Source organism: Anopheles darlingi, chromosome 2, assembly GCF_943734745.1.
Source record: "Anopheles darlingi chromosome 2, idAnoDarlMG_H_01, whole genome shotgun sequence".
In the NCBI taxonomy this organism is placed as follows: domain Eukaryota; kingdom Metazoa; phylum Arthropoda; class Insecta; order Diptera; family Culicidae; genus Anopheles; species Anopheles darlingi.
In genome coordinates this window covers 46,649,403-46,664,402 of record NC_064874.1, presented here as the reverse complement: position 1 = coordinate 46,664,402, position 15,000 = coordinate 46,649,403, and the positions used below count along the sequence as shown (strand labels likewise).

The window sequence follows — 15,000 nt, the reverse complement described above, 5'->3', positions numbered from 1 at the left end:
AGCGGTAAATCAATTTAGATTAATTTCTTTTCCCAACGATTTCATTAAACTCACACCGATGCTGGGGACCGAAGCCGTGGTGGCACTTTCAAGGCGAGAAAGAGAGAGAGAGCGAGAGAGCACATAAATCTAAGATGCACCGTCGTGACTTCTCCATCTTTGACGCCGTTGAATTGCAATTCGATTAGTAGCCTCGAGCTGCATCAGAGCGGGATGCTCGTGACCGGCGCCGATGGCAATATATTACCGCAAGCTCGTTGCATCCGCATCCGTCGGTCGGTCGGTCGGTGGAATTGAATCAAATCACTTCGCCGGGCGATAGTGCCTGTGGTGTTGAATACATTTTTCTTATCATCGGTGGCCCACCGTGAGCCGTTAACATTGATCACCATCCACTGCTTCGGTGGATACGGATGCTCTTTGCCCCCTTTCTGACCGGATGCTGGCCTGCCTTCTACAACTGCTGCTGCTGCTGCTGCTGCTGCGAGACTAATCAGATCCTGTCCGATGATAACTGGCTTAATTCGATAGGGAAGCGTCTTGGATGTCTGCATCTCAATACTGCAGTGGTGTTTTCGTAACAGCACTTCTGGGCCATACCGCAAGAGAAGCGGTGAGTGTGCTTTCCGCGCGAATATGTTCCGCAGCGCCCGGAATGAGAAGAATCCAATATTGCTCCCTTGGAATCAATAGCCGCTGATCGGAAACAGCAGCAATAGCAGTGCTATCAGGCCAGAGTTTATCGACTCGCTACTATGTGTCCGACGGTAGCAGTGGTTCAAGGATGGCTCACTGGCACTGTGTACCGTGTCTGGGGGGTGTGTGCGCTTCGGGCAATCCGAGATGATGTTTAATCTGGCTGGTTCTGATTATTCTCATCCGTGTGCAAAATTACCTTTGCGACCGTAAACCCCGTTCTCCGTTCTTCGCATGCCAGGAACCAACCAACCAAACCATCTTCATCAGTTGAGAACCAAAGGCCAATACAAGTATTTGCCATTGACCAGCGGGTATCCTTTCCCTTCCCACCCCACTTACCACCGGGCAGGATATACATTAGAAGATGCAGTTTGATTACCTTTACTGCTCTTCATTGTCCACAAGCACGAACCCGGCGGCGATCTCTGTTGTGCGTCGTTGCTGCTTGCCTTTTTTTCTGTTCAGTTTCTGCAAATAGTGTCTATTCTTGTGGCCAGACGGTTCCGTCTTCACCGGTTGCCGCCCAGAACTACTCGATAGTACCAACCTCGGGGCATCCGAAGGAGAGGAAGGTCGAACATTTTGTGTGGGCTTTCCCTTCCCACCCAGCCGGCCAGCCGGTCGGTACCAAGGGTGTAGGAAGCAGCTCATGGGCCATGTTGCGTGTGCAGCAGCGGGCGGACAGCATTCCCAGTCGTATGCAATTTGTCTTATTTGTACGCTCATTCTTCCGTGTTTTCTTTTCCGTTTGCGCTCCACACTTGGTGGGGGATACCGATGGCGCTGGTGGCATCTGGGGACGCCAGGGATCGCACCCTTCTCACAACCGCTTCCCTTTCTTCTCTTTCCGTTCTCTATTCCGGCGACCGTGCTCTGGGCTGGATGATGCTGATAAATGCAGGGCTGCTACGTGACCGGTTTGTACCTCCAGGGTGCAAGCTGGGATCCGGAAAACCGATGTCTGACACGTTCGACACCGAAAGTGTTGGTCGAACCGCTGCCCGTACTCTCAATTGTCCCGATAGAAGCACATCGGCTGAAATTACAAGTAAGTAAACGCGGGCGCCACACTTTTATTTGATTATGTACCGTCGCCGTCACCGACACACACACACACACCGCACGACGTTTGATAAACATCTCAATTTATTTCCCATCCATTCGCATCCTCCACCTGCTCCTCCCTCGCATGCCCGGAGGCCACGTCTTCCATTGGACAGCTCTATTCGCTCGAATCGAACCAATTTCCTTCGGTTCCTTCGTTACCAGACCTCCGCGTTCTTGTTTGCCGTACCGCGTACCGTATCCACGCCTTCCGGTGCGTCCGGGACCACCACCGGAAGACGTGGTTGCTTGCTTGCTTGCGCTGTCTCGGGCTAGCAGGATATTAATTGTGTAAACACTAGTAAACATTGATTATTTCGATAATGTATTGCTTCGATTCTTACCGATTCCAATTGCAGAATACTTTCCGCGCGCCCGTCTACACCACGTCGCAACGACGCAACGCCATGGGCGTCGGACTGGTATTTGAAGCCGATCTGCACACCGAAGAACACTGCAGCCTGTGGGTCCTGCAGGGTGTCTGCCTGACGATGAACTTGGATTAAACGGAACGGAATCTCGTCATGCTAAGCGTTCCCCCGATATCATCTTTCCTATCGCAAATCGAAGTGTGTGCTTGAATTTTGTATTTAAAAAATAGCAAACATAATATTCCAAGTATTTTTTTACTGGTGAATATACCAGTCCATAAATCTTTCCTTCGTACTAGTCTGTTCGTTAGTTATCTTCGTTAGGCCATCATCGGCATAAATAACTGAATATTTTTGATTCAATTCCTCAACATAACGATTGGTTGCAGCCCCAGAATCCTCACGCTGGCCGTTCTTCGCAGAAATCCCATGTAAATCGATAGCGAGCCGACAAAGCACTGGTGGTAATACTCTTGCATGTACATGGTACATTTTTTGGAATAATTTCTCGGTGCTTTCCGATAATCGTTGCATTTTACGGTGCTATAAAGTCCCACCAACGAATACGTTCTATCGCCCTTAATGCGCCTGCGCACCGTCTTGCATTGTCCCACTGACAACGTGCTTGTTTATGAAAACAGTCCGGAAAATCGATATCCAGGCGTCAGTGCAATGGCCACAAAGCACACCGTTAGTGAGGAGCAGTGCCGCGGTAGATACGTAAAATAATAAGAAAAATGCTAGGTTTCCTCGTCTCCGGCGGACGCCCGTAGTTAGTGCAATACAATGTTTATGGATGACAGTGGCATCGAGAGTGGAGACAAGCTGGAGTCTCTGTTCGTCGACGAGCTTGGAAGCTTCGTGGAGCAGGATCATCCGCAGCACGCCAAGGACACGATGGTAAGCAGCTGGTAGGGTCGTCACTGTGCGAGCATAACTACCCTGGGCATTTTTTCCGTTTCGAAAACACATTGGCCTCACGTGTATGCGTGCGTGCGTGCATGCATGTAATGTTTCTCTGTTGCAGCCAACAGCTGTTACCGGTGGTGGCATCGATTCCGATGCGGAAAGTGATATCTTCTCCAAGCTTAACGACTTCGATGTTGTTTTCGAGAACCCGAGCGAAAGATCCCGCCAGGAGGATCCCATTAGGGCGGCAGTGGCCGCAGCTAGCGCTCCGGTGACCGATTCGGATCCTTACGCGGCCAATCGTCCAGATTTCCATTCCGGCCGCAAGGTTCTGTCGAGCGACAACAGTACGGACTCGTACGCGTCCTCTACTGCCGCTACTGCGAGTGCTACAGGATCAGTGCCTTCCGGTTCGACGTTGGAGGACAAATCACAGCGAGACCACGGTTCTGGTGCACAATTGAGCACATGTAAGATACTGCAGCGGAAGCTAGAACTGAAGGTGGAACGCGCTAAGCGTAACTACAGGCAAATGTATCACACTGAACAGGTAGAGAACCAACAGACGTTCATTGTATTATTAGCGGTACTGAACACCATTTCTATCCCGCCTTCTTACTCATTGCAGGAACCACATGAGAAGGAACCACAGATAAGCAGCCTGATACCGATCTCGAGGCTACCGATTCCCGGAGGACGTGATAATCAGCAGCTGATCGATGTGAACTCGGGCTTCAACAGTGACGACGACCTGGAGAATGTGTCTTTCTTTCCGCGTAACCAGCGGAAGCTGAGCGGCCCTCAGGCGCGCCAGGAGCTGTCCGATACGTTTAGCATCCAGGAGATGACGATCGAGTCAGACAATGAGGATTTGGACTTTGAACAGTGTCGCAAACTGTCGGACAGTAAGGGGTATCGAAAGATTTTGAATCGAGCAGCAGGAGGAACCGGACCGGATGACTATCTCGACAACGACACACTGGATGAAGATGATGACTCGCAGAATCTTGAGCTTTTGGCACCGAAAGGTGGTTACGCGCTGAAGGAGCAACTGCGCCGTATGTTTTGTTGCTGCAAAGCTAATGATTTCCTGTGACCGTAAGCTGCAACAAGTGAGCGAAGGCGATCTAGAAGAACGATCCGCGATAAAGTTTGTTCCGATAACGTGGGCTTCCTTTTTGTTTTTTGAACGAAAACACATGTGAACTGCGTACTACTGCGGCTTTCGCAAATTGCGGTAACGGAAAATGTATAAATGGTACCGAAACAACATGCTTGGTTGGAGTTTTGATTTTGAAATAAACAACAAATAGTTCCGCTGTTGACTAAATTCTTGTTCAGCTCCATAGTGAGTCGGGTATCTCTGGGCTATGGGCCTTTTCCGATATGGACCTTTAGCCGAGCCAGCTGCAAGAGTATCCCTTTCTACGAAAATCTTGAGTAAAAGCTGAAAGATTTATTCGACAACTAAAAAGAAATCAGCTGCAATTACCTAACGAAATTTTAATTTACTTGACATTATTAAATGGTTTCATGTGCCGTCAAAATACGCCAAACACGATTGAAACTAAAGTAAACAGTATCAACACTACGAATAACGCATAGTTTGGAATTGGTTGGATGTGATTCACATGTTAATTCATATTCGGAACCATGGATCTTTATTTCGTGTATTAAACTTTTTACTCTTTTCTGCACCACATTCGCTACAGACATTCTTCAGCTGGCGGTTGTAAAAGATTTGAAATAAATTATTTACAGTAAGCAATACACACGACAAGAAGGCTCTTAACTCATGCTTCTAAATAACGGAAAACCGGGACCACAACGCGAACATTATATCAGCTGTAAGTGTTAATGATTTCAATTTCTTTTTGTATTCTTTTGCTCGGTTCGCCTCAAATGAGCTTCCGGATCTGGATTCCAAAGCTTCATGGAACGGGCTCGGTTATGGTCGATTTCAACTTATCGGACACACCCGAGGCACTCCGATAGCAAACTACATTATCAAACGCGATCGTTTAATTCTCTAAGTATATCCAAATATGTTTTTTTCGGGTTCGTTTTGGTATAAATGCCACCATTTTGTATGATCGTAGGGCTCCGTGATCTCTTTGTTGGCGAAGCTTTGAAGATTAATTCGTCCCTATGCTTCCATAAGCGCCCCTGTGACTATTAGCCTTGACCACCACATAGTTGCTGACAGGGATACAGTTCGCAGCTCATCCCTGCCGAAATCTAACGAGGTTGATTGTGAAATGCTACAGTTTTGCGGATGGTTTATATCATTGTTCGAACGTCTCTTTCACTATGGCACACGCACAATCATACACACACACTAACTCACACACACAAACACATACACGCACATACATCATGACACAAACTCGCGCACACAGATTCTCATGCATACCGTTCCTGTTCTAATTGCGGCGATTGCCTATGTTAATCTGCCCCGCCAGCGTACACGATCGGCAGCAGAACTTGGCATAGTACTTGTGGTTGCAATAATGTCCAGCGACGATCAGATCGCATTTGGCTAGCAGCTGGTTATCGGTACATTCTGGTGGCACATAAACACCTGAAATGAAAACGGGACACCGATTATAGCATAAACCGATTTACCATTCATCCCAACACACAACTCACCTTCAACACGCAAGCTTTGTTCCTGGAAAGCTTCCGAATGATCGTTTCTGGCGAGACATTTGTATTGGCCACTATCGGATGGTATAGCCCCAGTTACAATCAGCAGATTCTCGTCGGTGATGTGAATACGCTCGGTTGGCACCATAATCTGTCCATCCTTGAGCCAGTTCACCGTGGGCTTCGGATAACCGTCCACCGTACAGTTGATGGTAAAGTTGCTGTTCGGCACCGGATTACGTCCTTGCGGGAAGTGTACCGCAACCGTGACGGGAACTGGCGAGCAAACGAGTTGATTAATCAGCAAACGGAATACATAATCGTGTTGTAAATAGTTTCATCAAACATTACTCAATAATTACAAAACGACAAGTAAATTATTTGGTCAAAAGTTTAAGCAAAGGTTAATCATTGAAGCTTTCATCTGAACTGGGACACTTAGTGTAAAGATAGGGTTGATTATGGATTTAAAGCGTTTGTGCAGTAAGATAGACTACCACATTGAGCTACATACCTGGTGGTCGAATCGCAACCGGTGGAACATAAGGCGGTCGGCCTCGCGTTGGGTAAGTCGGAGGACGAACCACTACCGTGACAGACGGCGGTGGACGACCACTGATAACGTACTTAAGGTACTTCTCATCGACCGGGCTAGTCGGTACGACGGGTCCATAGGCAAGCAGGGTTACCGTGCGCGATATACCTTTTCCAGCACCAGAGTAAGCTTGACACACATACGGACCCAGATCCTGCAGGCGTACGCTCGCAAAGTTGAGCGAGTAATCGCGGTTCACCATATTGAGGGGCATCATGAACGTTTCGCGCCACCAACTGACGACCGGATTGGGATAGCCGCCGGCCGCACAGCGCAGTGCGGCTGGCCCTCCCAGCTGAATCACTTGCGAATCGTTCAGATTACCCGCAATATAGGCATCCCGCGGGATCGGATCTGGTACACCGAAAGCAACGTGCGATATTAGTTTTGCAGCCCCAATCACCGTTCCAATCAAATTTTGTGTTTTGGTTTGTTAATGTCCGGAGGCCGTCAATAACCGAATAAAGAAAGTAATAGAGAGAAATCAAGAAAAGCGAGACAGAGGAACAAAGGTAACGGAATAGCGGAACACGAAGAACATGAAAGAACGTTAGCAACGAAACAAATCCATCATACATGCTAGCAGGATTTGGACTTAGCCACAGTGACAGAACCAACACCAGATAGCACGAAAATCTGCTTAGAATAGGCCACTTACCGTTGACCGTTAGCTGAACCTCTCGTAGGGCTGGCTCTCCGACGCCATTGTCAGCAATACAGACGTAAGTTCCACTATCAGTACGATGCAGTTGTACGATCTGTAAATCTCCTGTCGAGGTAAGCACGTACCTTCCTTGATTCGTATTGAGCTGTAGTAAATAGAAGAAGAAAAAAACATTAGATATAATACAGAAGGTTTTATCCATCAGCCTTAGCTCAATATCTCACCATGATCGCTCCCTTCCTCCATCGAATGGATGGTGGTGGGTACCCGGTAGCAAAGCAACGGAGCGTAGCCACACCACCTTCTTCTGACTTGATGTCGAGTTCTTCAGCGGGCACTTCCTCCAGCACGGTAGGTCCGGGAACGCCAGGAACCGACGGCACGCCACCAGTTGGTCGATCCACAGGTCCGATGCATATCCTGGCACAGCCAGCATCGCAACACTTATTATTACCCCGGCAATCGGCATCCGAATAACAGTCAACGGTACATTGCGTTGCGTTGGTTAGTGCTGGACAGTCTCCTGGTTTGACCGTGGCCCTACACACTCCCACAAACTCGGATCCACTAGCGTCAACTGCTCGACCACTCTGTACATCGACCACACATTGTGTTCCCGGTGGGCAGAATTGTCCATCGCATGGATCGTTGCACTGGCACCGGTCACAACCGTTACTGGGATCGTACGATTTGGCGATACCGTACTGGCATTGCAGCAGGCGGCACTCCTCTTCGTATCGCTCGCAAGGATTAACGGCATTCGCTAAAGAGAACGGGATAGGAATTAGGAATAGTAGAAGGGCCATTCGAAGGAATGCGTCTGTTTTAGTCGCAATGAATGCTATCCGAACGGTATGAGTAGATGAGAACACTTAAAACCTCTGATAGATGATGGAATGAACTCGACACAGCGAACGATGACCGATGAATGGAATATGATTGAACGTTATTAACACAGAAACAGATGACCGGTAAGCATGACAGGATGCACCCCAAAACGATTAGCAACATAGAGAGTCTCCGGAAAGCCACAGATAATGATCATAGATGAAATGCAGCACCTTACATAGGAGAGAATTGCTATCGAGTCGATATGATATGATGTAATGTGATGAAACGCCTAATATACGATTTAACACTTATAGCGTTGATCTGCACCTCAGCCATATTTGCCAATAAATTCAAGGCTCTTCGAATAAGTAGTGCACCAAGCAACCCAGAAGTTAGAGCGATGGCTCATCACATCGCCTAGCAACCGTCCAGTCCAGCGAAAACCCGCGCACAGCATCCCCAGCTCCAAGGCAGACAGCGACGTTGCTGACAATCACTTACACTCAATCGTACAGTACGTTCGGCAATGATTGTAAGAGGGGAAATTGTTCCTGTTGCCTCCGCATCCGGTATACCGGAAGGCGAAGCAGGTTTCTCGCTCGACATCATAATACCATCGTTTGAGATGCTTCTTACTGTTACGGCCCTTACAAGGCCGATCACCTCTGGCAACTTGCAGACTACAGATCTCCAGGACATCTACGTAAAAAGTAACAGATCGTACGCGAACGAATGGGGGGGAAGATGGTAGATCGATATGACTTCCGCGACATGATGAACTCTTGGAAATGCCTGGCGTCGTTGTAAAGCTACCGGAAGCTGCCGTACTTACCAGCTGAATCGGTGACTTCGTCCGTTCGCCGATGGACACACGTTCCTTCACACTCTTCCGCATTCGCGAATCGGTTACCGTTACCCTCACATCCACTGTAGTTGAACGCGTAGCACGCATGTGTGCGAGAATCGTAGTAGAACCTCGGAATCGAATCCCCGCATGGACCAGCATCCTTGCCATCTTTGCATACATCTGGAGAGCGGGAGAACGTTAGATCTCATCATGATCAAATACCGAAGCATGAGCATCATTTTTCGGCTCAAAAAGGTCACTTACCAACTCCACGATACAAACCGCAGACACGATCACATTCTTCCACTGAAGCGAAACGGTTGGTATTACCACCGGAACCACTGTATCGGAACAGAGCACACGTTTGTCGTTCGGCATCATAGTAGTGCAGGATCAGATCGTCCTCGCCATTGCCAAACTCTGGAATCTGTTCACAACGGCTAACATTTTGCACCGGCTCAGGTTCTGATGGTCTCCGTAGATCCACTTGTGTGGGGCCACTACACTGCCGTTCACACTCGTCCTGGCCATAGAAATTGTTGCCATTGCCTCCACAGCCGCTGTAGTCAAAGGTAAGACAGCGTTGGGCACGACGATCGTAGAACCAGCGTTCTTCCCTCCTTTCCTCTCCTCCGCAGTCTCCTCTCTCCTGCGGCAGGTCGCAAATGTTTTGCTCACGACCACAAGACTGCTCGCATTCGGCCTCGGTTTGGAAGTTGTTCTGATTGCCACCGCACCCGGTGTAGGTGAAGAGTTTACAGACACCTTCTGCAGAATCAAAGTAAAACCGTCCCTGGTATGGTTTGCACTCTCGGTCGCCATGATCCATCGGCAGCTGACAATAGCGACGATCGAACTGCTCGCCAGGGCTGGGCTCCGCAACGGGAGGGCGTCTTTGGGGAGCTTCCGTTTGCGTTGGTTCCTGCTTTGCACCGTCATCGATACAACGACTGATACAAGCCTGCTCATCCACAAAGTTGTTGCCATTGCCACCGCATCCACCGTAATAGAACTGACGGCAGCGGTTGTCCTTCGTGTCAAAGTACCAGTGAGCCGTGTAGTTCTGGCATTCGCCCGTCTCCGCCGGAAGGAAGCACGTGTCTTTTTCTGTAAAAACCGCATTCAGCACAGAATGGTAGATTAGACATACAGTAGCTTTGCCGATCCTGGTAAGGTTAGTAGGTAGCGGTCTGATTTCATTTCAACCAGACAGTAAGGTTAGTGCGGCAACGCCATCGGCGCTTCCCGTATTAAGTTAGAATGCAATGAGTAGCTGTACTAGTACATGTATGTGCCGTTGTAAACCAAACCACTGTTTTGTCATTGCCAAATGTTCCTGAAGATTCGTCCTGAAGGTTGTATTTGTTCGAACAAAGAATTTGGAATTTTCATCTTTTCGGGTTTACCCAGTATTTTTGTCTCTGTTCATGTTCTCACATTTGCATTCGCACCTTCGGTTGGCCACGTATTAAGAAATGGAGAGGTGTCGGTGATATTAGGAATGGAATGATGAGACGGCCGCACCGCGTGATTGGGCGCATTACTTACCAACCTTCGGTGGACAGTGCGCTTCGCATTGGTCGCGCGAGACATAGTGATTCTCATTCCCACCACAACCGGTAAAGTAGAAGGGCATGCATTTGTTACTATCACCGGCAAAGTACCAGCGGGCTTGCTGGGCCTCGCAGTTACCCACATCCGGTGGCTGGCTACAGCTCGCTGTGTTGTTGGCGATTTGGATGCGCATTTGTATGTTAAAACAGGCAAAGGAAGACCCAAAGGAAGCAACCACCACAGTCCCACAGACCATCAACCAAGGGTTAGGGATCAAGTATGCAAGAAGGAAGCGATCGTAACGCAGGGAACATAACAACAAAGAGAAAAAAGCAAACAGATAATCAGATAGAACACAGGAGAACGAGTTAAGTAACGGAACACCATTTGCATCCGGGCTCTGATCTGACCGCTTAAGATCCTTCCGAGGGCGTCAAGACGACATGCATTATTGAACAGCGCTAGAAAAAGTCTCATATACACATCACCAGAGCAATACTTACGTTTGTGCACGCCTGGCTTCTTGCAGTGATAGTTACACGATGCCTCGGTCTGGTAGTTGTTCTTATTGCCCTTGCAACCACCGTAGTAGAACGGTTGGCAGGCATCCGTTTCCTTGTCGTAATGCCAACGTTCAAAGGTACCATTACATGGTCCATGTTCCAAGGGTTGCTCGCATGGCGCTGTAAGCAGAACGTATCATCAATGATCACCGAAACTCTAAACGAAGATCGGTAGAAGTTTCTTACGTTTTGAATCATCCACACTACACAACGCCTTGCAGTCTTCCAGCTTTTCGAACCGATTGGCGTTACCGAGGCAGCCACCGTATGTGAACTGGGAGCACAAGTTGCGCTCCGCATCGTAGTACCACATGTTGTAGTGTCCAGTGCACGGTCCAGTGATCTTGGGCAGGTGGCATACATCCTTACCGGCGGGTGTTTCGCAGACGGCCTTACAGTCATCAGCGGAATCAAATCGATTGTTATTACCATCACAACCACCATACCAGAACCGACCGCAACCACCATATTCCACGTCGAAGAAATGCTTAACGACATAGGTGTTACATGGACCCTTATCCTTCGGCAAGGCGCAAGCCTTCTGCGGTGACTCAGGTACATCAGTGCAACCTTCAAACTTGCTACCCTGCGCCTCGGTACTTCCATCTGGGCAGCAGCCATACTTGCTCTCCGCACAGGTGCAACCCTCTGCATCCGGACCCTTGGCTGCCGTCTGGCCATCAGAGCAACACTTGAACTCACTGTGTGAACAATGGCATCCTTGATTATGGGGACCCTTGGCCGGTGTCGCACCATCCGGACAGCATCCGAACTGGAACGCATGGCATGGACATCCCGCGTTGTTCGGTCCCTGCGCTTCCGTCTCCTTATCCGGACAGCAACCGTGCTCCGTGTACTGACAACCACATCCTGCATTTCCATATCCACGCGCTGAGGTCTTGTTATCCGGACAGCAACCATAAGGTGAGTATTCGCACTCGCAACCCTCTTGGTTCGGTCCCTGGGCCGGTACCACATTATCCGGGCAGCAACCGTACGGCGACTGTAGGCAGCATCCTTCACGGTTATGGCCATGCGCTGGAGTTTTACCATCGGGACAACAGCCGTACGGTTCCTTGCTGCATGGTTGACATCCTTCACCATTTGGTCCCGACGCTTCCGTTGTGTTGTCGGGACAGCATCCATGTTGCGAGCTGGCACAGCCTTCCTGCACTGGGACCGGTTCCGTTGTCTTTTCCGTTGCCGATGGTTCCTCCTCTTCAACAACACCCGGACAACCCTTGGATTTTGGACCCTTGGCTTCGGTAAGGCCATCATCACAACAACCGAACTCGCTGATAATACATCCAGCGACCGTCGTCGTTTCAACCGGGCATCCCTCGTGATCGTTACCCTCGGACGGCGTTTGCTTGTCCGGACAGCAACCGAACAGCGTATCGGCGCAGTCCGATTTCGGACATCCTCGATCCTTTGGACCCGTCGCTGGAGATAATCCATCGGGACAGCAACCATACTTGGTCTCCTTGCAGGTCTCCGGAAGCGAACAACCCTCCGAAAACGGACCAGTCGCCTTGGTCTTACCGTCGGGGCAGCAACCATAGGTTGAGTTGGCACACTTGGGTACCTTGGGCCTTGGCTTACACTTGCGTGGTTTCTGTTCCTTCGCGATAACCGAGGTGAGTGTGTACGGTGTGCTACTTTCCGGTTCCTCTGTACCATCATCAGTAGCACTGGTCGACGACGACCAAATGTCGTACGTAGTATCTTCGAGTCCATCCTCGGTGACCGTTGAGCCAGTGAAGTCCACCGTCGACTCCGTAGCGTCAGTCGAATCTGACGATCCGGCAAGAGTCGTGCTACCGGTATCCGAAGACACTTCCGTCGCCGTCTCATCAGTTGAACTGGAGTCACTGACTGCAGAGGATGCCGGTGTGGTTTCCGTAGCCGAAGATTCGCTACTCGACTGCTCTGTAACATCAGTTCCCACGGGCGTTGTGGTGTCAGTATCTACACTGCTTACGTCAGTAGATGATCCCTCAATCACCTTCGTAGTACTGACAATATCGGATACGGAAGTACTACTTACGATACTGTCCTCGGTCGTACTCTGAATGTCGGAAGATGAAGCGACCACGGTGGTTGATAGATCGTCACTCACTGTCGTGCTATCGATCTCGGTTGTAGAATCATTCTCCGTCGTGCTGGTGAACGACTCCGTGGTTTCCGTCGTCACGTCCGTAGAATCCGTCGTAGAGAAATCTACACTAGAGGCTGACACCGATGATGCGGACGAATCATCAACAGAAGATGCGGATGAAGATTCCGTCGTACTCTGCGACTCGACTTCTATCGTAGTAGCCTCCGAACCGGAAGATGTGTCTGTAGAATCCTTGCCCGATACCGTGGCACCAGTTGTGGGTTGCGGTTTATCCGAAGATACCGAAGTAACGGATTCGTCTTCGTCGCCCTTTTCTCCGGACCCTTCATCCGTCTTCTCCATGATATACGGAGGTGGTTTTTCATCATCGGATTCATCACCGGCACCCGATCCCTCAACTGTGCTGTCTGTGGTGGCAGAATCCGCATCAGTAGCACCCGTCTCGAAACCGGTCGCATCGCTCAGCATAACCTCATCCGTTTCTAGGGTGGACTCGGTCGTGCCGCTAGGGCTAGTACCAATTTCGATACCTTCAGCCAACGACGTATCGTCGGTGATCTTCGTTACACCCTCCTGTCCTTCCTCTTCACTCTCCTCACCATCGATTAACAGGTCACTACCTCCGCTTCCTTCTTCATCCTCGTCGCACAGCTCATCCTCATCGTAATCATCCTCTATCGATAACGTCGTACCAACGGACACCGGAATAACGTCATCCTCAGTGCAAGCATTTGCGTTACAAGATTCCGTCGTCAGCTGAATATTGTCCACGTTGCAGTTCGTCTCCGGTACCACGGTTTCATTGGCGATGCAGATCACCTTACGCGATTTCAAACCACCACCACAGCTCTTGGTACAATCGGTCCACGGACCGGCGAACCACTGACCAGGGCACTCGGGCGGACCCTTACATTCCTGTTCCTTCTCCGGCTTAAGCGTGGCATCGCACTTGTAGTCATCATCAGCTCGCTTCAAAGATTGTCCATCGAATACTCCGCATACGACCGTGCGCGTCTGGACGCCCGTACCGCAGACAGCCGAACACTTGCTCCATTGCGAAGTGAACCACTGATAATCGCACGGTGTCAATTCGCACTCCCGCCGCAGCTCCGGCACTTCGCGTTCCTCGCAGAACTTCATGTCATAGATGGTACCGGCCTTCGAGGCACAATGCACCGTACGTGTTTCTACCGTTGCTCCACACTCGTCACACTGTTGGAAAATGAAATACGAAGAAAATCAGAACACCGAACTACTACACGATACAATTTGACCATTAGAGTGATATTTCTTCTCACTTTAGACAGATAATTTGAGTTACTACAATCCTGCGAGAAAAGATTGCCAACTCTTGTCAAGCTAGACCTTTCGTTAATATGCAGATAGTTAGTATCTCTAAATTGATTCCTACTACTATCCTGCTATCGCAATGATACTTACCCCACTCCAAGACGATGTCACATAGTCGACTCCTTCGCACGGACGCAGTATACACTTCTCGCTGGCAATCGGTTTCTCCGTAATGCACTCACCATCGTCCAGTACCGTAATGCGGCCATTTTCTTTGCGGAAACAGGTCACCTTTCTGGTACGTTCACCATCACCGCACAGTTTGTTGCACTGTAGTGCGGAAAATAAACGATCAATACGTCAATACATTTCGAATCACTTTCTCCGAAAACTGCTCTACATACCGGAGACCATTTACCGATGTGCCACTCGGGACAGATGGTACCCTGGTTACATTCACGCTCCGTCGCTGGCTTATTGCCGACATGCTCCAGGCACACATCATCCTCGATCTTCGTCGTTTCTCTGCAATAAATGTGCGAAAGGACCATTGAAAGTGTCATATTGCGCAATCGCTTAGCAAACAGATTCCTGCTGCTTACCCATCGGCCGATAGTCGCTCGCAATACACCTCTCTCGTCTGCTTTCCTTCCGTTCCGCACGGCTTCGAGCAGTTACTCCACGGACCTTCGAACCACCGGGGCGGACATGCCTGTTGACCACACTTCTGTGTCGTGGCTGGCTTTTCATTTGCATTGCACAGACCTTCATCTACTTCCCGGAGTGAGAACTTACTGTTGCAAGTGAC

At 49.6% G+C, this 15,000-nt stretch overlaps 3 protein-coding genes across 7 annotated transcripts in view; 2 read left to right on the top strand and 1 right to left on the bottom strand.

Annotated features, from left to right (window-relative positions):
• LOC125959264 (dynein axonemal heavy chain 10) overlaps nt 1-2,309 on the top strand; it is a 39,791-nt gene extending 37,482 nt beyond the window's left edge. The window contains 3 exon segments of the mRNA XM_049692077.1: nt 1-4; nt 1,601-1,747; nt 2,163-2,309. The exon segment at nt 1-4 is cut by the window's left edge and continues 98 nt beyond it. Of these exon segments, the coding sequence (XP_049548034.1) occupies nt 1-4; nt 1,601-1,747; nt 2,163-2,309 (298 nt within the window).
• A 547-nt stretch (nt 2,310-2,856) lies between these two features.
• On the top strand, nt 2,857-4,381 carry LOC125950714 (uncharacterized). The gene is made up of 3 exons (XM_049678946.1): nt 2,857-3,074; nt 3,202-3,633; nt 3,712-4,381. The coding sequence occupies exons 1-3, from the start codon at nt 2,961-2,963 to the stop codon at nt 4,177-4,179; spliced, it is 1,014 nt and encodes a 337-aa protein (XP_049534903.1). The 5' UTR covers nt 2,857-2,960; the 3' UTR covers nt 4,180-4,381.
• Nucleotides 4,382-4,694: 313 nt separating this feature from the next.
• Nucleotides 4,695-15,000, bottom strand: part of LOC125950672 (papilin) — a 63,065-nt gene continuing 52,759 nt past the window's right edge. For 2 of the 5 annotated variants that reach the window (XM_049678868.1, XM_049678867.1), the window contains exons 7-19: nt 14,795-15,000; nt 14,597-14,717; nt 14,343-14,522; nt 10,970-14,114; nt 10,724-10,903; nt 10,215-10,385; nt 8,931-9,773; nt 8,652-8,846; nt 7,213-7,751; nt 6,983-7,133; nt 6,244-6,678; nt 5,733-6,005; nt 4,695-5,664 (exon numbers count right to left, since the gene is read on the bottom strand). The exon at nt 14,795-15,000 is cut by the window's right edge and continues 765 nt beyond it. In XM_049678868.1, the coding sequence (XP_049534825.1) occupies nt 5,507-5,664; nt 5,733-6,005; nt 6,244-6,678; nt 6,983-7,133; nt 7,213-7,751; nt 8,652-8,846; nt 8,931-9,773; nt 10,215-10,385; nt 10,724-10,903; nt 10,970-14,114; nt 14,343-14,522; nt 14,597-14,717; nt 14,795-15,000 (6,597 nt within the window). In that variant the 3' untranslated portion in view covers nt 4,695-5,506. Of the gene's footprint in view, nt 5,665-5,732; nt 6,006-6,243; nt 6,679-6,982; nt 7,134-7,212; nt 7,752-7,784; nt 8,519-8,651; nt 8,847-8,930; nt 9,774-10,214; nt 10,386-10,723; nt 10,904-10,969; nt 14,115-14,342; nt 14,523-14,596; nt 14,718-14,794 lie in introns of those variants that run through there. The other 3 variants (XM_049678871.1, XM_049678870.1, XM_049678872.1) reach the window with 3 other exon arrangements.